Here is a 19,638-nt window from a genome sequence, read left to right as displayed (position 1 = left end):
AATAAAGGCACGCTGAGTAAGTGATCCACGAAGCTACAAAATACAGCCGCAGCCACAAGTTGGAAACGGAAACAGAGAGCAGCTTATTTGAGGGGGAGAAAGGAGGGTCGTCGCGGGTTGACCACTCCAGAACAGGTGCATCTTGGGCATGACGCTGCATGCTGAAAGTGATAATGGAAATGCAATTTGGCGCGGTACAGTTTGGCTTGGTGTGGCTAAATGTGCTGGTGGAAAAGGCCCACAGGATAAAGGTCATCCACACCAAGCCAAAAAAAGAGTCACATATAAATTAAGTTTGAAATTAGTGGAGCGTTTCACTGAGGATGGGGTAAACACTCACTTACAGCTGCGCCGCTGCGGCTCACATGCATGTAGTGTCCACACAGACAGTCCTGCTGCCCTGTCTTTCAACACGAAGTTTGCTGAATAGTTGTGAAGAGAAGAAAATTGTTGTGATCAGAAAGCAGAGCAGTTTTTCCCCCCTTGATCAGAAACACAGAAGAAGGGAGGAAAAAATGACTGCACCAGGAAAATACCAGTTAGTGTCCCTGTGACATACTGGACAGATACAAACAATGACACAAAGACGAGTGTCATGTTACCATTACGGTGTCGATATGACTATCACACGCTTCTCATTTGTCTATTTTTGCTGAGACAAAGAAACTATGGTAAACACTGTTCTGAATAGGTGACAAAAAAACATTTTTGATCAATTTTAAATCAATAAATACATATAACACTAAAAAGCAGTTTCAGGAAAAATGACGGTATAAAAACAAATTAAAAATAAAACAATTTAGCTTATCTGAATAAGTTTTTGTTTTTTGTCTTAGTACTTTTTTTTGTTTTAAGAATTTGTTTTGCCTTTGTAAGAACAGCTGACAACTTGACAGGAAGGTGAGGAGAGAGAGAGAGGATGACAGACAACAAAGGGACGCAGTCTGTAATTGAACCAAGACTCTGCCAACTGAGCTATCATTTACACTGAAAAACATTAAAATGATTATGGTATGATTTTTGGAAGGCTCTCAAACAAAAAAAGATGTTCTGATGTGTTGGCCTGCAGCTTGTCAATATGGGCCATATTACAAATTTTGGTTAATTTTTCAGCCCTACCCTGAATCACAGCTCTGAACTGATGCGTACTGAACCAAGTCTTGGCTCATTACTTCGATCCTGCTGGATTCTGCTTCAGCAAGCATCCCTGCAGCTTCATTCACTTCACTACTCTCACCAACACATTTGTGTTTTTTGAGAAGGCCAAGCTGGGTGAATTGTTTATCACAAACATTGCAACTAAAAGGTTTCTCCCCTGTGTGGACAGTCAGGTGTTGCGTCAAATGGTTGTTTCGTGCAAATGTTTTACCACAAAATGCACAACTGAAAGGTTTCTCCCCAGTATGGATTCTCATGTGTTTGGATAAATTGCCCCTGAGCTTGAAACTTGTGTTACAAACTGAGCATGTAAAAGGTTTTTCTCCTGTATGAACCTTTAAGTGTGTGGTCAAATTTGAGCTGTGTGAAAATTTTTTATCACAGACAGAGCAGCTGAAGGGTTTTTCGCCTGTGTGGATTCTCATGTGTTGTCCCAGATGTGTCTTTAGAGTAAATCCTTTACCACAAATAGTACAACTGAAGGGTTTCTCCCCAGTGTGGATTCTCATGTGTTGCCGCAGGTGCACCTTTCGTGTGAATCTTGTCTCGCAGACAGAACAACTGAAAGGCTTCTCTCCTGTGTGGATTCTCATGTGCATCACTACATCTCCTCTCTGCTGAAATGTTTCTTTACAAATTGAGCAGCTGAAATGTTTTCCTTCTGAATGAAGTTTCATGTGAGTCTTTAAGGAGTCCTTCCGAGGATATCTTTTGCCACAAACTGAGCAGCTGAAATATTGTCTCTCTGAATGAAGTTTCATATGATTTGTTAAGGATTGCTTCCAGGGGTATCTTTTACCACAAAGTGAACAACTAAACGGTTTTTCAATTGTTTGGATTCCATTTTGTTTCTGCAGATTTGTAGCAAATTCGAAGGAGCAAACTGTGTTTTCAGTATTAGATTCCATATCACTTACAGATACTCCATCGTTTTGCAAATGTTCCTTGTGGCCAAAGTTTGTGGCAAATTCAAAGGAGCTAACTGTTTTTCCAGTATTACATTCCATGTCATTAACAGGTATTTCATCATTTGGCGGAGGGTTTAAACCTGACTCATGGTCCCTGGTCTCTTCCCAATTATCCCTGCTGTCTTCCCAATCATAACTGTTATCAGTCTCAGGTTCAGAGGAGTTTGACATTGTGTCATGAGTACCTGATTGAAGATGACTATCTGGGGATTGAGGTTCCTCTTCATCATCTTCACTCTTCACAGACACAGGACTGAATGTGAACTTGGTGATGTCAGCCTCCTCCATCCCTTGAAACTGTTCCGTCTCCTGGCTGGTTGAGAGTTCCTCCTGTTCCTCTTTAATGTGTGGCAGCAAAGGTGGGTCCTCCGTGTCCAGACGGGGGGTCCATTCCCGTTGCTCGGGGGGATCCACACCTTTCCTCACCAGCTGCAGCTGGGTGTCTGTGAAGAATACATACATGAGCATGTTTTAGAAAACTCAACTTTCCTGTTTACATTTAAACTGAAGCGACAAGATAATAGGTGTTGCATGTCAAAATGCTAATTATACAGTATGATTATTGCACAGGTGTGGATTGCATCTTACTCTGGAGGAGTGAAACAGAGACTGTTTGAAACGATGGGTCTTAGTCACAATTACTGGTCCTTTATTGTGCATGTGTGTGCATTTCAAGCCTCTGTGTGTGTGTGTAAAATGAGGGATTAATAAAGCGTGCCTTCTTCTTTTGCTTCTCCTCCCCCTCCTCCTGAGGAATGTTGGCCCTCTGACTTAAATCGACCCAGAGCATTCCAAACATGCTCAGTGGGTGACACGTCTGCTCAATATCCAGAACAGACAAGAGTTGTAGAACTGTGTGGAGAACCTTGAAACACCGGGCTCTGTGTTATCATGCTGCAACATGAGACGATGTGTGGATGAATGGCATAACAATGACAGATTAAGCTTACACTCACCTTCAACTGTATCAACCACATCCACTTCTGCATCTGAAACACATCAGATATCAATCATTAGGTATTTCTTTACCGGATGAAAAAATTCTCCCCCTTTTTAAAGGTAAAGTTGGGCAGTTTACTAGAAATCCAAGCTGAAATAGCTTGTAGTTCTTCTTTATCACCAACTACAGAGAAACTCTCTCTAAATATAATCAGCACAACAATTTGTATTTTCAGGTGATTGTACACAAATGAACACATACTTAAGAATTAGGCCAACTATATTAAATTTCTGCCATATTCTGTCAATAAATCCCTCTAAATTTTACACACTGGACCTTTAAGTACAGGATCTGAATATTTCTTCCACCATTGCTGGTTCCCCAGTAGTTTACAGTGACAATGTAAATGATAGTGTACAAACCTGCTCTGTGTAACCGGACTTCAGGCTTTAAAACAGCATCCAGTAGTTTGCGTTGTCGATCCAGTTCCTCCTCGTACTCTGCTATTGTTCCTCCCACCAACTCAAATATCTCCTCAGCAGCTGCACTCAGTCTCTGGTTGATCAAAGCTCTCAGGGTTTGGACTTTAGACATCTTGATGACAACTTTTCCTCCAGACACACACAGATTGACAGAAAAAAAACTAAACAAAAAGCAGCTCGGACACTGGAGAGCTGTGTTGCTTAATTTAATTATGTTCGCGTCCGTCTATTTCCAGCTAGCAAACTGAGTTAGCTTCGTAGGACACCGGGAGGTAAATCAGATGTTAAACATTTTTTAAAAAATAATCGGAGCAGCAGATGGACTTTTCAGACAGCTCAACCTGGAGATCTGAGCATTTATGGTCCGTGAACAACACAGTTTGGTCTCTATCGAAGCTACTCCGACTAGCACCGAGAGGCCGAATTCCGTCTCTATTTCCTGCTCGCAAGCTGCGCTAACTTCCTTTAGCATTCTCGGCTAACGGGAGATTAAGTCTGATCTTGAAGCATCCCGAAAGTTTTCACAAAGTCCACTTCAACACGTTTATCCAGGCATACAAGCTCAGTGGTTCACTCCGACTGTAGATTATTGTGATGCCCGTGACACATGAAGAAAAAAGTTAGCATGTTAGCCACAGTAACTACTTCCGGTACTTCTTCTTCGTCGTTTTTTTTGGATTCGGCTAAATGCTACAATGGCGTCTTACTGCCCTCTAGCGTTTGTTTTGAAGCGCATTCGACAGTTTATTCATTTCAGTGCAGTTGTCCTCTTTTATTTTCATTTTCATTCTTTCATCCAATAAATTTTAACTTTGTAACTTTTTCAAGAGTCTTACAATATATTTGTAGTTTCTGGGTTGGCAATTTAATTTTATTTCCAAACACCATGTACTTTGTTTTATACGCTTCAAGTTGGCATACTGTCACACTTTCTTGCAGTGGTTAATATATAGATATATTATCAGCCACAGCACATCTCGTTGACAGATTAAAACCTCATTGCAAAATATCAAGCTAATATATATAGTGTTAAATATTACAATTACATAGAAAATTAGTATTTTATTCGACACGTGGTGTTTGTTGTCAAAATTAGGAGCCAATCGGAGCCTGTCAGCTCATTGATCAGGTGACAGACAGGCGTCTATGGCAAGCCGTTTTAACATTTAATAGCTAAGTTTGACTATCCGGAATTAACATTATAGATATCAATAATTTCATTTTGACTAGTCGTAATTATATTATGACTAGTAAGTATTTTCACTGAAGATATCTATAACTTCATTCTGACTAGTCAAAAGTACATTTAGAGATATCTGCAATTCTGTTTTGACTAGGCGGAATGAAAATTAAAGATATCTCAAACGTAATTATGACTAGTCAGAATTGTTGTGCAAGACGTTGCTCATGCGAGGCTTCCCATTCGTTGCTCATTATTATGGCAAGCTTTCCATTGGATACTGGCTCAGTAAACAAAACAATTGAACAGTGTTAGAAGAAGAAATGCACACGAAGAAGAAGGGTTTTGATTGATTGAATATGAAGCCCTATAGCCATACAAGCCGCTCCTACCACCCACTTGCTCCCGCCTCCCACTTTTACAGATATCTGCAATGTCATTTCGCCTTGTCAAAACTCCAATACAAGATATCTGCAATTACGTTCTGACTAGGTAGATTGCAGGTAAAAGATATCTCCAATTCGAGATATCTCTAATCAAAATCCATTCCAAGATATCCACAACCCGATTATAGATATCTACATCTGAATTATGACTATCCATAATCCCAGCTAGAGATATCTACAACATAATTTTGACTAGTCGTAGTTCCAACTCAAGATATCTATAATGTAATTCTGGCTAGGTAAAACTCATTTTAAGATATCTCTAAATACAAAGCAGATATCTTGAATTAAGTGCATTTGGAGATATCTTTAAATGGAATTAGGGATATCTACATCTGAATTATGGATATCCCTAATTCCATTTAAAGATATCTCCAAATGCACTTAATTCAAGATATCTGCTTTGTATTTAGAGATATCTTAAAATGAGTTTTACCTAGCCAGAATTACATTATAGATATCTTGATTTGGAATTACGACTAGTCAAAATTATGTTGCAGATATCTCTAGCTGGGATTATGGATAGTCATAATTCAGATGTAGATATCTATAATCGGGTTGTGGATATCTTGGAATGGATTTTGATTAGAGATATCTCGAATTGGAGATATCTTTTACCTGCAATCTACCCAGTCAGAACGTAATTGCAGATATCTTGTATTGGAGTTTTGACAAGGCGAAATGACATTGCAGATATCTGTAAAAGTGGGAGGCGGGAGCAAGTGGGTGGTAGGAGCGGCTTGTATGGCTATAGGGCTTCATATTCAATCAATCAAAACCCTTCTTCTTCGTGTGCATTTCTTCTTCTAACACTGTTCAATTGTTTTGTTTACTGAGCCAGTATCCAATGGAAAGCTTGCCATAATAATGAGCAAACGAATGGGAAGCCTCGCATGCGCAACGTCTTGCACAACAATTCTGACTAGTCATAATTACGTTTGAGATATCTTTAATTTTCATTCCGCCTAGTCAAAACAGAATTACAGATATCTGTAATTGTCATTTAGGATGTGTGACGAGTCGAGTGTCGGTTTAAGTGACGTCATTTCGGATATCTGCAATTCTGTTTTGACTAGTCAAAATTGAATTGCAGATATCTCTAAATGTACTTTTGACTAGTCAGAATGAAGTTATAGATATCTTCAGTGAAAATGCTTACTAGTCATAATATAATTACGACTAGTCAAAATGAAATTATTGATATCTATAATGTTAATTCCGGATAGTCAAATTTAGCTATTAAATGTTAAAACGGCTTGCCATATACACATGAATGGGGGGGGGGGAGTGACGTCATTTGTCCTAGTAAAAATTACTTTGTGGATATCTGAAATGTTATTTTTGAATAGGAATACATGAATTACAGATATCTGCAATACATATCCAGCCTAGCTATTAAATGTTAAAACGGCTTGCCATACTTCAATAATACACACCCATTATAAAGTCTGAGAGGAGATGAAAACTTCATGTTTTTTAAACTGCTGGTGTGGAAAAACTAAAAGACATATTGAAAATCTGAGTTAGTGATTGAAAGTCCACGGCATTGTAAGCGTTTGAGAGTTGAAATGGAGTTTCTACGTGAATGTATGAATTCATGGCAACAGGGTGAAAGTTGAGTGAGTTTGAAGGTTTTTCTCACTGACTTCCATTATAACCAAGTTTCAGAAAACTGTGAATATTTTTTAAAGTTTGAATGGGATTAAAAAGTTGAATAAAATGTAAAAAAGTAAGGAAAATGTTGAATATTTTCCAGCTTGAATGGAGTTTCTAGCTAGTTTCTAGTTTGAATGCTTGCAGCAGAGTAGTACAGTACAGCTATTATCCGTAGTGCTGTAGTTGCTTCTTGTGACCACAAGAGGGCAGTGAATTCAAGCACACACCTCAAGACAGACAGAGTAGGACTGACCGATTTCTGTGAAGTTTTACACCCAGACAGAAATACACCGTTTTTAAAAACTGAATATTTCCAGCATCGTTAACTGTGATATTTACAGTAATTAAAAATTACAGCAAGATATAACCCGCAGAGTAACCAGAAATGCCTCCAAAAACCGGTAAAGCATATCTTTGTAGATGTGCATGGACAAAACATTCACACATAAAGTTTTTTTTTTTTAATTCTCTCATCATTAACACCGTCAATAAAATGGCAATAATATGATAATATTGATATTCCACGGCGACATAATAATAACAGTAAGAAAATCAGCATTCACAGTCAGCAGTAATTAATAATAAGCAAAAGAAAGACACTAGCCTTTACTCTGTAACTTCAGTCAGTTTAATCTTTCTTTCTGTTTCTTTCTTTTTTACAGATTTGTCCACACATTTTTTCTTAATTAATAAAATGCAGCTATTTTTCCACAACTCTACCTTGAATAACAATCAGAATAACCTTAACACTTGTGTGCTATGATGGTGACTCTTTAAAGTGTGCATCATTCACAAAAGTATTGAACTCTGACCCCTCACGGCGGCTGTGACTGCTCAGAAAGCGCGAGGAGGACTCGTCGGCGCTTGTGTTTTCTCTATAACCTTGAGAGCGATGGTCTTCACAGCGATCAGAGCTTCGTTGAAGGCCCGCTCGATGTGAGACGGCGGCAGGAGGAAACCGTAACGCCCGCGGTCCTGCAGCTCAAACGTGAAGGAGTATTTGATGCCCAGGTTGTAGGCCCAGTCGTCAGAACCACCAGGAGCCAAATCTGGAGGACAGGCGGTGACACTCCTGACTTTTGCGAGCGACTGAATCGTGTCAAGCTGATTTTTCTTGAAAAAAAACAAGTCCTACTTACATATCGTCTTTGCTCCAGCGCCGTACTGGTAGGTGTTTCTATAATATCTTCTTATTTTCTGGGCAGCTTCTTGCGCCATCTCAAGCTTTGAAAAAAAAGAGTGCATTTCTGTTCAAATAAACTTGACATTAGTTCAGTTTGATCTGACATGTTTTCTTCAAACCATTAAAATGAAGTTTCTCAAGCAATGCATGCTGGGAAGTTTACTGATCATATTTATTTGGAGATGTAATTCAATGAGTGACTGAACTGTTTTGAAAATAAATATTGGAAATCACTTTCATCCGCTCACCAGGTCGTTGTGGTTCTCTGCTAGTTCTAATTTGCAGGAATACGGGAAGAGCAGCATCTGGGAGTAGGAGTGCATGGTGAGGTAGAGCTGGATCGAGTCCTTGTGGCGGCGCAGGAAGTTGGCCACGGCCTGGGTCTCCGGCTCCGACTCCGGGAAGGCGCCGCAGTAGATCTCAGTGCAGGGGTCACTGGAGGCCCCCTGAGCTGGAAGAGACGGGTCCACTTTAACTTAGAGATGATGATTTCAAACTGTTTCATTTAACAAAACAGAAAATATAGGACATAAGAGACATATAAACAGTAACCGTAACGTGAGAGGACTTACTGCACCAGTTGGCATCGAAGTTTCTGTTGAGGTCGACTCCGATGCAGCTCCTGCTCCTGCTGCTGCTGACTGAGCGGTTCTTCCTCCACATCCTGTTCTGAGACATGAATTAAAAAAACACAGGGACGGCTCATGAATCCAGTTGCTTCCTTTAAAAACCGCCGGGACGTGAAATACAGTTGTGTCCTGGTGCGATCTTACTGCCGTCCACGTGAAGTGGTACCCGTCAGGGTTCATGACAGGCAGGACGTAGACGTCCATGTTGTCCAGGATGTGAGTGATGTCTTGGTTGAGGCTGTAAAATGACAAAGACTGTGGGGGACATGTGGATTTTAGTGGAAGACCACCACTGTGAGACAGACTTGATAGAAAACAGACAAAAAAAAAAACGTACTCACATAGTGTACAAACCGTAAGCAGAAAGCAGGAGAGATCCACTCTCTGGCGTGGATCCCACAGTCGATCCATATCGCTTTCTTGTTTGGCCTGTCGTTCAGAGACAACTGAGGAAGAGACAACAGACATTCATCTCAGCTGAATGAGACAGACGTCTCTTTTCAACAGTAAGAAATAATTGTGCTGAACCACTGCAAAAAAAAAAGTTGAAATGCTCATGATGATCATAACTGATGGATGAGTTGACCTTCAGGATGTAGAGCGGTCGCTTCTCACTTGAGGAGCCAATGAGAATCATTTTGACCGTGCTGGGGTTGTCCTGTTGGGTCCCGTTTATCCAGTGATAGATCTACAACGGAGACGCCATGTTTGGACGTAAACTGTCACACTTCTATTAAAGTACGATACTTCTAGACGTTCAAATACAATCCAGTCATGTAATTATGGAAGTGTGTCGCTGCCATGTTATAAAGTGAAAAGCTTGTTAAGTTTTTCATGTCATAAAAAGACATTTACATTATTTTTAATGCTAACATCATAAAATGTCTTTCGGCATAATATGATAACTTAGCAAAGCATATTATGTATCATGTTATAACGTAAAAAGTTAATTTTCATGTTATTACAACTTCTCACGTTATAACAAGAAATGTTTCTCATTATAACTTTATGCTATTTACTTGTTATAAACTGAAACATTATGTTTTAACAATAAGATACAATGTTGCAACCTGAAATGTTCTATGTTATAAGATATAACATGAAATATAAAACATTTTAACAAGATAAAAGTATGTTGTTATGGCGAGAAAAGAAAAGTTGTTACAGTGATAGTGGGTTTTTTTTTCTTTTCATAGTGTGGCAACAATAACCTGCCATATATATAAAAGTTATCCTGTTTTAATATGAGTTGCAACATTCTAACATAAAACTTTTCATGTTATAACACGTAAAATAGTGGACTGTTACAAAAAGAAAAGTTTCTTGTTATAACGGAAGTTTGTGTTTTGTAATAATGTGACAATATCTTGTTAAAAAAAGTAAAAACATCTTGTTGCAGCAACTTTTAACATTATGACAAGACAGCTGCTCTATTTATATACAATATATAAGTAATAATGTTTTAACTTTAAGTTATGCTAACATGAAACTTATAACAAGAAAAGTTTCTTGTTGTAACGTGATAAGTTTGTATGTTGTAATAACTGGATAAAAATTTGTTTTAACAATAAGAGCATACATCCTGCAGACTGTGGTATCTGTCATAGAAAGTTTCGCCGCTGCGTGGGTCGGTGGAGTCGTTCCTCGTCTGCATCTCAATCAGCTCGTTGGCGTTGGGCAGCAGCACCCTGAAATAAACAACAAAACATAACAAGTCAATCACTGTTCGATTTGGATGAAGCGTGAGGAGAACGTGCGTGTTTTCAGACATACTCATGAGTTATGGCGTGTCTCTGCAGCAGGTCCTTCACCGTCTCTGAGCTGTTCGCAGGAACAAACAGGTGGACAGTCGTCTCTTCTTTGATGAACTGAGGCGCCGCCGGCTGCCACAAGGACGTCTGGGAGAAAATAAGTCACAGACACTGTAAAAATAAACTAGTTCTTTCAACTTAAAATAGTCAGTGTCTATGCCACCTTCAAAATTTAAGTTGACTGAATTTCAAAAGACAAGTTGAGGTAATTATTTTACACAAAAGTGTCCCAGAGACACACAGAAAATCATTTTGCTTTCAAAAAGTCAAAAGATTCCAAGTTAGACAAACTCAAGTTTAAAAGTTCTGTTTCAAGCTTTAAGAGATAAGATTAGTCAAATACACTATTTTTTTTTTCTTTTTACAGTGAATTTATTCACAGGAGGACAAAAAAAAATCAGAGGAGCACAGTCACTGATAAAGAAAAATCTTATTTCCACCTCATATTGAGTAGATACGTTCTTCACGATGTCCACTTGTTCTTGTGTTTGCGGGGTGATTGATAGAATTTGGTCACTGAATAAAAAGACAACAAGACATCAGTGAGAGACAGTGTCCCCCATGAATGATACAGACTGCAAAGGCCATTTTCAGAGGTTTCATGATGTTAAGATTTAAAAAATTGTGTTGAAACAAAGTAAAATACATTAACTTAAATTGGATTAACTCTTAATTGTTGTAGTTGGCTGGTTTCAGTGCATATGTGTGTCACAACCAAACAGTTTCAGATAACAACTTAATGTATTTCCTTGAAAATGTCACAAAGTCAACTTACCGTGTTTCTTGGCAGCGTCCTGTCCTCAGGAGTTTGTCCAAACTCATTAAAACAAACAAAATCAAAAGAGTCTTCATGATGTCAGGGCTCAAGACTGTAAGTGACAGAGGTTTGTTCAAAACATGGGGGTAGGGAGACATTATTGATTAAAAGTGTTTATTTAGAAGTTAAACATTACTTTTTTTTTTTTTTTTTTTTGGAAAGACGAGGGCAGAGATCAGCCAACATGGCAGCACAGAGGGAGCAGGTTAGGTGTAGTGTGTAGCTGAAGTTGTATTTTCAGCAATTTTAGATAAAATATTAGTTTAATTTACACACATTAAATTATTATAAGTTTTCTAATGTGATTTTTCATCAGGTCAAGTCAGGAAAGTCGCTGTAGTGATACCTCCTCACCGGTAGGTGGCGCCACATACGTGTAACAAACCGTGGAAAATGGGGACAAAAGCAGAGCAGTCGTGTGCAGAAGGGAACCCCAGATCTACGAAAGCTCTCGCGAGATTCTTAATTTTAGCAAAAGCCATGATCTTTTTCTAACCCTAACTATTTTTTCTATGTCCCTAAACCTACCCACACTTTACCCGCAGCTTTTTCACAGTGCAAAACGTAAATAGTTTGTACAGCGTGCACAAAAAAACAAATAACGCGTAAACTCTCGCGAGAGCTTCGCAAATCTAGGCTTCCTTCCTGGACACGACCCAAACAGAGGCGGAAACTTGAAAGCTGATGTGTTGTTAAATTTCACTTGGCAAGATGTCGGGCCACGATCAGCTGGTCCTCTGTTTGTGTGAATTAACAAGGTAAAATATATATTAAGTATCTTAAGAATGTGATAAAATGTTAATTGTCTATTTTTTTAAAGCGTACTTAACTCGTTTCGTTTTATTTCATGTTAGCTGCTGCCTTGTTATTAGCTAACTAACATGAAGTTACCGGTAAATTTCATCTTAGTTAGCTAAATTCGCTAACCTTAAGCTAATTTGTTGTTTGTGGACATCTGTATGACGTCACTCTGAATAACAAGCTCTGTACTAAACTACAGATATGGAGGAAGGAGTTTGTTCCTGAGTCTCTCTGTGTTACCACTACATGTCCCGTTCCATTTAGTGTAGAAATCTTTCAAGTGAGCCAATAATCACCTGTGTTAACGCTGTTATTTCATGTTGAAATGTCTGCTGTGATGAAGGTCTATATTCCTATGAATTTTGAGCTCATTATTACTCCTACAGCTTAGCTGCATCTTAGGTTTTGTTGTAATATTTGACTCTAATCTTTTAGCAGAGGTCACAGTTTTTATCATCATTTGTTTCCTCTGGCAGTCTCTTGATTTTTTATTATGGGTTATTAATTAATTCTACTTTATTACTATTTATAATACTTGTAAAAGTAAGAAAAAAGGTAAGATAGAAAGAAAACCCTCTAAATAATAATAATAAGTAAATAAAATGTGCTTGTTGTTGTGTGTAACTCACTGTATCAAGTCTCTGTGTTTCAGGTTGCTGTGGAAGTTGCTGTTGCCTCTGGTGTTCCTGTGCGTGCTGCTGATCGCCGTCCTCGTCCTGCTGGTGCTGGCGGTGCGTCTGTGGCTTCAGAGCATCAGGAACGCCCGGCGGGCGAGGGACGGCCGCCCCACCGTGGCCTTCTTCCACCCTTACTGCAACGCTGGTGGTGGGGGAGAGAGGGTGCTCTGGTGTGCTATCAGAGCTCTACAGAACAGGTAAAGATGATTAATCTACTTTGATGATTTTAGTTTTTATTTGATTTTATGAATTTTATTGCAGGTTACAGTTTGTCCACTTTCATTCAGCCTAACTTTGGTGCTCTTTACTTAACTGTGCCTTTTTACAGGTATGTGGACATCAACTTCGTGGTGTACACAGGGGACCTGGGTGTGACGGGCCAGCAGATTCTGGAGGGAGCGCGGCGCCGTTTCAACATCCTGCTCCCGCGGCCGGTTCAGTTCGTGTTCCTGAGGCACCGGCTGCTGGTGGAGCCCGGCCTGTTTCCTCACTTCACCCTGCTGGGACAGAGCGTGGGCTCCATCTTCCTGGGATGGGAGGCGCTGACGGAGTTCGTCCCGGACCTTTACATCGACTCCATGGGCTACGCCTTCACCCTGCCCCTGTTCCGCTACCTGGGAGGCTGCAGCGTGGGGAGCTACGTCCACTACCCGACCATCAGCACCGACATGCTGTCCGTGGTGAGAGAGAGGAACCCCAGGTAATTACAGTGACTTTACTGACTTTCTCCAGTTTCAGATGTTATCATGGGATTCCTAACTAAAACCTGCTGCTGTCCCAGGTTCAACAACCCAGACTACGTGTCCAACAGTCTCTTCCTGAGTGCCTTCAAGGTGGTCTACTACTGCCTGTTCGCTCTGCTCTACGGCATGGCCGGCTCCTGCAGCGACCTCATCATGGTCAACTCCTCCTGGACCCTCGATCACATCCTGTCGCTGTGGCGCGCTCCCAACCGCACCAGCGTGGTCTACCCGCCCTGTGACGTCGGCGCCTTCCTGGACGTCCCGCTGGAGGACGACGGGGACAGGAAGTGCCACTCGATCGTCTCCATCGGGCAGTTCAGGCCAGAGAAGGACCACCGGCTGCAGATCAGAGCTTTCAAGAAGGTGCTGGATAGGAGGAGGGACGGCGCTGGGGGCAGAGAGGCGCTGAAGCTGGTTCTGATCGGTGGATGCAGGAACCAGGAGGACGAGGACAGGGTGCTCATGTTGAGGGGGCTGTGCCAGGAGCTGGGCGTGGCTGACAGGGTGGAGTTTAAACTCAACATACCCTTCGAGGAGCTGAAGAGAGAGATGGGGGAGGCCACCATCGGACTGCACACCATGTGGAATGAACACTTTGGAATCGGTAAATTTTAAGACTGTTTCACCAAATTACTAACTAATTATTAAAAACTGACTTCTTGTTGATGTTTAAAGTTCCACTCTTCTTTTTCCCCTCCAGGCGTCGTGGAGTGTATGGCAGCTGGGAAGGTCATTCTGGCGCACAAGTCCGGCGGCCCCAAGCTGGACATCGTCGTACCTTTCGAGGGAGGCCAGACGGGCTTCCTGGCCGACGACGAGGACAGTTATGCCGAGGCCATAGACAGGATCCTGTCGCTGCCGCCCGCCGCTCGGCTTCAGATCAGACGCAGCGCCCGTCAGTCTGTCGCTCGCTTCTCAGATCAGGAGTTTGAAGCCTGCTTCCTCGCCGCCATGGAGCCTCTGATGGGAACACTTGAGCGATGAGGAGAGGACTCAGTCTTTGTGTGTGTGTACGGTTAACGTGACAGTGGCTGTTTGACACCTGAGCACCTTTACTTTGATGCACTTATGGCTGCATTTAAACTTTAGGACTGGCAGCATACTGTACTTAGATTTGAAAGGAAAGAGGCAACTCCCAAAAAAAATCACCATAATCCACCAAAGCAAAGGGTTGTCGAGCACGCAGCTCTTCCTCTTGTTACTGAATTTAAACCAAGAAAGTTTCCCATCATTCTCATGAAAGTCTGAGTTCAGTTTACACGTGTGGCCTGATTTCAGAAACTTTTTTTTTTAAGGTGGATGCAAATCAGGTACAGATGGAATCTAATTCTGTCAAGACAGCAGTTAAATTATCACGTCTTTGCCTCATGTCTCGTTAGAGTGAATCCAGCTGCAGAAAACTGTGTGGTTCTGTCAGAGTCGTGTTTGTAAATACTTGATTATCCTGTAAAATGTACCGAAGCCGAGAACAGCTGTGCTTGCAAAATTTTCTTTTTGTAAGTGGCTTCATCTCGAGATAACAAAAATTATTTCAAGCACAACTGTTATCAGCTTCCATAAGAATGACAGTTCAATCCCTTATTGCATTTTTACCGAACACATTCCTTTGTCCGTAGAGTCAGATTAGTTAAAAAGAGATGTATTATATTTAATATGGGACTAAAAATACTTAACAGAAACATATTTATTGTTTACAAGAACAAGAGTTCTCCTCATGAACAAACTGTGAAGTATTTTTGATATTGACAATGAATGTAATAAACATATGATGGGCGTAAGCGCTTGTTGTTTGGTCTATTCTTTTAGCTGCTCTTTCTGTTAAAATGATACAGCAACAGCTAACATGAGCTTCAGTCCATCATCGTTTTGGCTAAAGTTACACCACACATACCGCACATTATGCTGGGCTAACCAGACTAAGTCAAACTAAGTGTGTTTGTCTTCACAGGCCTGGCCTTTAGTCAACTCCAGCTGAGAGGCAGCTGCAAAATCTCAAAACACATCATTAAAACATGCAGCTATTTCCATAAAACACATCCAAAAATTGGATTGCCGTGTCCTCCGGTGATTAGACTGCAATTGTGTGGAAAAAAAGGTGGAAAAAAATGCCTTTATTTATTGATTCAAGCTGATGAATATCCTTCTTTGCGCTGGATTGTGTTGAACTCATCAATAACAGTCAGACTTGAGGATATCTGAAGGAATCTGGGAGCGCATCAAAGACGGTCTGAATGAGAATCTGATCACGTGGTCGTTAAATTTGGCACATCGCTCCAGGATCAATAGTGCTGAACGAAGGTCAGCAGCTATTACGTGAAGGAAGTGGACCAGACAGACAGCAGGGGAGGGAGGGAGGGGAGGGTTTCAGGGGTTATGGAGGGCAAGAGGCGGCGCATGGGGTTGTTAGGACAGATGTAGAACATATTTATAGGGCGCCAAGTGAAAGACCGAAGCCTATTAGGTTTGGTGATGGTCAACATGAAGTCCTGCGTGCTTCTCTTGGCTCTGCTGCAGGCTCTGGGATCCTCCGGTGAGTGACTCTCTGCACAGATCTCTTCATGCAGGCCGAACTCTTTCCAACATCTTTGACCTCTCGTCTCGCAGGAGCCCCGCTGCACAGCCCCGAGCTGGAGTCCATGGCAAACAGGGGTCTGGGAGCGGCGCTGGCACGGGTCAACTCTGTGTACGCCGTCAGCCATCTTTACCGGGTCACACGAGGATCCGTCACAAGGGTCAGTCTGCACAGGCTATAAGATAAATGCGTCTAAAACCAACTTTACATCATTTAACTGTTACTGTACGTTGCAGTGGATGATGTTTAGTGCAGCTGTAGTACTGTGTGTGTGTTATTTGTGGGATTATGACAACTATCACGTTTATTCCAGGTTATTCCTGTGGGCCTGAACACCGCCGACCTGCTGATGTCATTTGGCATTAAGGAGACGGAGTGTGCGAAGGCGTCCACGGCTGATCCTCAGACATGCGCCTTCAGACCTGGATTCTTTGTGGTGAGACACAATTCAGTCTTATTATGGGTCTGTTTCAGTCTGAAAAAGTGGTATTAGTTGTAGTAGACATAACCCAGGTTTTTTTTCTGATATGCAATCAGTTACTTAATACTCATATTGGCTACTAAAATATTAAACTGCTATTACTAAAATAACACACAAATAACAGAAAGTTCAGCAAAAACAGGCCAACACAATCAGCATTAATAATAGTTGGAAAAATATAATGAAAAGAAAATAAATAGTTAAAATAAAACCCCAAATACAACAAAGTTCAGATGACATTATAAGCATGACTGTACTATTTGGACTATACTAGTTGTTTTAACTTAAAAAAGTTACTGCTTTAAAACTTTATGTGTACTTGTATGTTTACAGTAAGTTAATGAGAAAGGATTAGTTTATTCCACTAAATTCGACAGTGTATTGTGGGTATATTGATGGAAAAGTGGATTATAAGATACTTGAAGTAGAAAAAAGTAAATAAAAAAAAAAGTACATTATTTCAGCACTAATTTTGTATCATGAGCATATTATAGGTTGTTAGAAGGTCAGAAATAGACACTTTTAATACATTAATCGGTTAATAAATTGAGTGTACGTCACTTGAGCAGTTTGGTGTCACAGGATTGGGATGTAAGAATGAAGAGAACACAACAAACAGTAGAAACCAACAGAAAAGCGTGTCCACCTGAGGTAACAGTCCACCACACTGGACTGGAGGACACATGTTGACACACTGATGCAGCTCACTGTTTGCATTGGCTCAGATTCACTGGGACAGAGTGTGTCCATCAGATCTGTTTTGCCAGGGTGCAGCGGGACGGTGACGTGTGTGACGAAATAAAACTACAAACCAGCAACAAACGCTCACATTAAACGCCTCCCTCTCCTCATTTGCCCTCCTTCAACGCAGCCGTCCTTCCCCTGCGTCAGCCGGGTCCGCACGACGGCCTCCTCGGCCCAGGTGATCTCTCTCCGGTGCGGCAGCGATGGGAGCTCCAGCTCAGAGTCCAGTGAGGAGGTGAGGAGGAGACAGAGGAGAACAGCAGTGCTATCATTAACAAACTAACCTTAAATAAATAAATAAAGCTTAACAAAGCTTTCCAATCAGTTTAAGCATAAATATAATGGATGTTCTGAACTGCATGGTGCACATGAATAATGTGAAGACTTTGATTTCACAGATTTTCTCAAGAGGAAGACACCAGTTCAATATCCCACTTGTGAACAGAGGTAACTGGTTTTAACTGGTGATGAACAGTTACTAAAAGACTTTAAACTTTAAATTCACCAGTGTGACATTCAGTGCACGTGACTGACCCCAGGAACCTCCTCTTTCAACAGGCCCTGCTCCCACTGCACCTCCTGCGCCCGTCCAGCCCGCGCGCTCCTTCCCCAGCCAGCCGCTGGACGTCCAGTCCAGAGGAGACACTTTCGACAACTTCCTGGTGTGAAAGTCGAGCTCGCTCCGGAGACGTTTAGGCGCCGATCAGACCTAACAAACTTAAATTAAAAACGCAACTTGCACGTTGATGGTTTTTTGTGATATTTAATGTTTGTCAGTTGTCTGTCAGTGACTGCTTGTCTCACTTCCTGCCAAACTCCATTAACATTTTACTCAATTTAACCGTTATAAACATCTATCTATCCTTTTAAAAGATTATTAATGACTTCTTATGCCTCACAAACAGACACTTGCTCATTTGGTGAACATTTGGCATTAATTTAAACTCTAATAAACACGAAACGGGCAAATTAAAACAGATGTTTCAGACAGGAATAGAAATTAGAAGCGCTGCTGTCAGAGCAGCCAGTACTTCAAATTAAACACAAAGTTTCGTGGGCTGGATTGTACCTGTTAGCGGACTGGTTCTGGGCTGCGGCTCGCATGCTGCCTCATCAGTATGGAGGACTGTAACTGCCAAAATAAAAATAAATTAATTACTCAGTTGCAATACTTTGGGAAAAACATTTATTCTGCATTTTAAATAAATACAGAAACAAATTAAAACAAATATCCATTGATGTCACATTTGATAAATCAGTGTCTACATTTATATATAATATTTTGGTGCATTTATTTGTTTATTTAGGCTTTTTTTAAAATTATTTTGTTAGTTAGGGTCCTCCACATATTAGTAAACCAAATTAGAAAAGAAAAAGGACTTTTTCATCTGTTTCATGACTTCATGTCATTTTAATTTTTTTTTTTGTCAGCTATGATCCTCTGTAGATCAGTAAACCAAATAAGAAAATAAAATAAAACCCTTTATCTACTGATTCATGGCTTTTTTTGGACTTCAGGGTTCAGTCTAAGACTCTCAGATGCTGTTCCTCAGTGCAAAAAAGTATTTTTCTTGATGCAGGACAGAGTACGACCACTAGAGGGAGTGTTTTTATCATTTGTACTTCCACATGGTGCTCTAAACTACAGCTTCTCCACATCATGTGAACAAAATGAGGACTCTGAGACGGGCTGAGGTCTGGTTTGAACATTTATATTGTGATTTTTCAGTTTAAATGCAAGAGGACACATTTACTCTTATCTGCAACCATTTTTGTCTTCATTTCACTTGGCCCCACGTGTTCACATCAGCACATCAATAACTTACATACTGTACTGTAGTAAACATCCTGTTCAGGACAATGATACTCAGGTATAAGAAATGGTACACTGCCTTCCGGTGGCGGTCAAACCGCTGACAAAAAAAAAAAAAAAGCGTGTTAAAACAGGACTCGTGTGGAAAATCTTCATGATATAATTAACGGACTTGTGGATATAATGGTCCCCGTCATTAAAGCACACATTTCTTCACACTAGAGCCAGTTTAAAACCAGTTTGAAATATTAATGATATGTCATCCTGGCACACAAGGACGTGTTGTTCCTTGAAGGACAGCACTAGCACCCTAAAAATGAAGGCATTGCTGCTGGAAACAAAATCAAGGTACAAAATCAAAAGGTAACCTTAGTCCCTGTGCACCGAAGGTTGAAGCAGTAATGGCACCGAAAAAGAAACAAAGGTACGACAGACACACGAAGTTGAAATCAACATTCAGTCCAAAGCCAGTCGGGTGGTTTCTGTTGTTGACTACATGATTTAATGCTCTGTACATTAACCAGACAAATGCATCTT

General features: G+C 40.7%; 4 protein-coding genes across 5 annotated transcripts; 2 read left to right on the top strand and 2 right to left on the bottom strand.

Annotated features, from left to right (window-relative positions):
* Window positions 1-345: 345 nt before the first annotated feature.
* On the bottom strand, window positions 346-4,241 carry LOC146304862 (uncharacterized). Its single transcript, XM_084713336.1, has 2 exons — window positions 3,489-4,241; window positions 346-2,569 (listed from the first exon to the last, which is right to left on the bottom strand). The coding sequence occupies exons 1-2, from the start codon at window positions 3,658-3,660 to the stop codon at window positions 1,116-1,118; spliced, it is 1,626 nt and encodes a 541-aa protein (XP_084569462.1). The 5' UTR covers window positions 3,661-4,241; the 3' UTR covers window positions 346-1,115.
* A 3,194-nt stretch (window positions 4,242-7,435) lies between these two features.
* cpb2 (carboxypeptidase B2 (plasma)) lies at window positions 7,436-11,387 on the bottom strand. The gene is made up of 11 exons (XM_084713411.1): window positions 11,229-11,387; window positions 10,894-10,969; window positions 10,416-10,540; window positions 10,222-10,330; window positions 9,229-9,330; window positions 8,984-9,088; window positions 8,787-8,897; window positions 8,586-8,682; window positions 8,262-8,464; window positions 7,970-8,054; window positions 7,436-7,879 (listed from the first exon to the last, which is right to left on the bottom strand). The coding sequence occupies exons 1-11, from the start codon at window positions 11,366-11,368 to the stop codon at window positions 7,665-7,667; spliced, it is 1,368 nt and encodes a 455-aa protein (XP_084569537.1). The 5' UTR covers window positions 11,369-11,387; the 3' UTR covers window positions 7,436-7,664.
* A 148-nt stretch (window positions 11,388-11,535) lies between these two features.
* On the top strand, window positions 11,536-15,269 carry alg11 (ALG11 alpha-1,2-mannosyltransferase). 2 transcript variants are annotated; one of them, XM_084713410.1, is made up of 5 exons: window positions 11,536-12,028; window positions 12,724-12,945; window positions 13,077-13,448; window positions 13,530-14,095; window positions 14,192-15,269. In XM_084713410.1, exons 1-5 carry the CDS (start codon window positions 11,982-11,984, stop codon window positions 14,473-14,475), a joined length of 1,491 nt encoding a protein of 496 aa, XP_084569536.1. In that variant the 5' UTR covers window positions 11,536-11,981; the 3' UTR covers window positions 14,476-15,269. The 2 variants fall into 2 exon arrangements, with proteins under 2 accessions (XP_084569536.1, XP_084569535.1); XM_084713409.1 differs by lacking the exon at window positions 11,536-12,028 and having other exon boundaries at window positions 12,659-12,945.
* Window positions 15,270-15,864: 595 nt separating this feature from the next.
* spp2 (secreted phosphoprotein 2) lies at window positions 15,865-18,029 on the top strand. Its single transcript, XM_084713413.1, has 6 exons — window positions 15,865-16,021; window positions 16,096-16,223; window positions 16,377-16,499; window positions 17,416-17,523; window positions 17,687-17,735; window positions 17,847-18,029. Exons 1-6 carry the CDS (start codon window positions 15,961-15,963, stop codon window positions 17,954-17,956), a joined length of 579 nt encoding a protein of 192 aa, XP_084569539.1. The 5' UTR covers window positions 15,865-15,960; the 3' UTR covers window positions 17,957-18,029.
* The last annotated feature ends 1,609 nt before the right edge of the window (window positions 18,030-19,638 follow it).

The sequence above is a fragment of the Lutjanus erythropterus genome, chromosome 24 (genome assembly GCF_056507025.1).
Source record: "Lutjanus erythropterus isolate fLutEry1 chromosome 24, fLutEry1.hap2, whole genome shotgun sequence".
Lineage (NCBI taxonomy): Eukaryota > Metazoa > Chordata > Actinopteri > Lutjaniformes > Lutjanidae > Lutjanus > Lutjanus erythropterus.
Note: the sequence above shows the minus strand (reverse complement) of the source record. Positions and strands in the feature narration are given on the sequence as shown.

Excerpts from the sequence above, each read along its gene's own strand:
- LOC146304862 (XM_084713336.1), bottom strand. The coding sequence starts at position 3,660 with ATGTCTAAAGTCCAAACCCTGAGAGCTTTGATCAACCAGAGACTGAGT. Across the intron at positions 2,570-3,488 it reads AGTCCGGTTACACAGAGCAG|ACACCCAGCTGCAGCTGGTG; the intron begins GTTTGTACACTA and ends TATTCTTCACAG.
- cpb2 (XM_084713411.1), bottom strand. The coding sequence starts at position 11,368 with ATGTCTCCCTACCCCCATGTTTTGAACAAACCTCTGTCACTTACAGTC. Across the intron at positions 10,970-11,228 it reads GGACGCTGCCAAGAAACACG|TGACCAAATTCTATCAATCA; the intron begins GTAAGTTGACTT and ends CTTTTTATTCAG. Across the intron at positions 7,880-7,969 it reads CGCTGGAGCAAAGACGATAT|ATTTGGCTCCTGGTGGTTCT; the intron begins GTAAGTAGGACT and ends CCTGTCCTCCAG.
- alg11 (XM_084713409.1), top strand. The coding sequence starts at position 12,674 with ATGTGCTTGTTGTTGTGTGTAACTCACTGTATCAAGTCTCTGTGTTTC. Across the intron at positions 13,449-13,529 it reads GTGAGAGAGAGGAACCCCAG|GTTCAACAACCCAGACTACG; the intron begins GTAATTACAGTG and ends CTGCTGTCCCAG. Across the intron at positions 14,096-14,191 it reads GAATGAACACTTTGGAATCG|GCGTCGTGGAGTGTATGGCA; the intron begins GTAAATTTTAAG and ends TTTCCCCTCCAG.
- spp2 (XM_084713413.1), top strand. The coding sequence starts at position 15,961 with ATGGTCAACATGAAGTCCTGCGTGCTTCTCTTGGCTCTGCTGCAGGCT. Across the intron at positions 16,224-16,376 it reads CACGAGGATCCGTCACAAGG|GTTATTCCTGTGGGCCTGAA; the intron begins GTCAGTCTGCAC and ends CGTTTATTCCAG. Across the intron at positions 17,736-17,846 it reads TATCCCACTTGTGAACAGAG|GCCCTGCTCCCACTGCACCT; the intron begins GTAACTGGTTTT and ends CTCTTTCAACAG.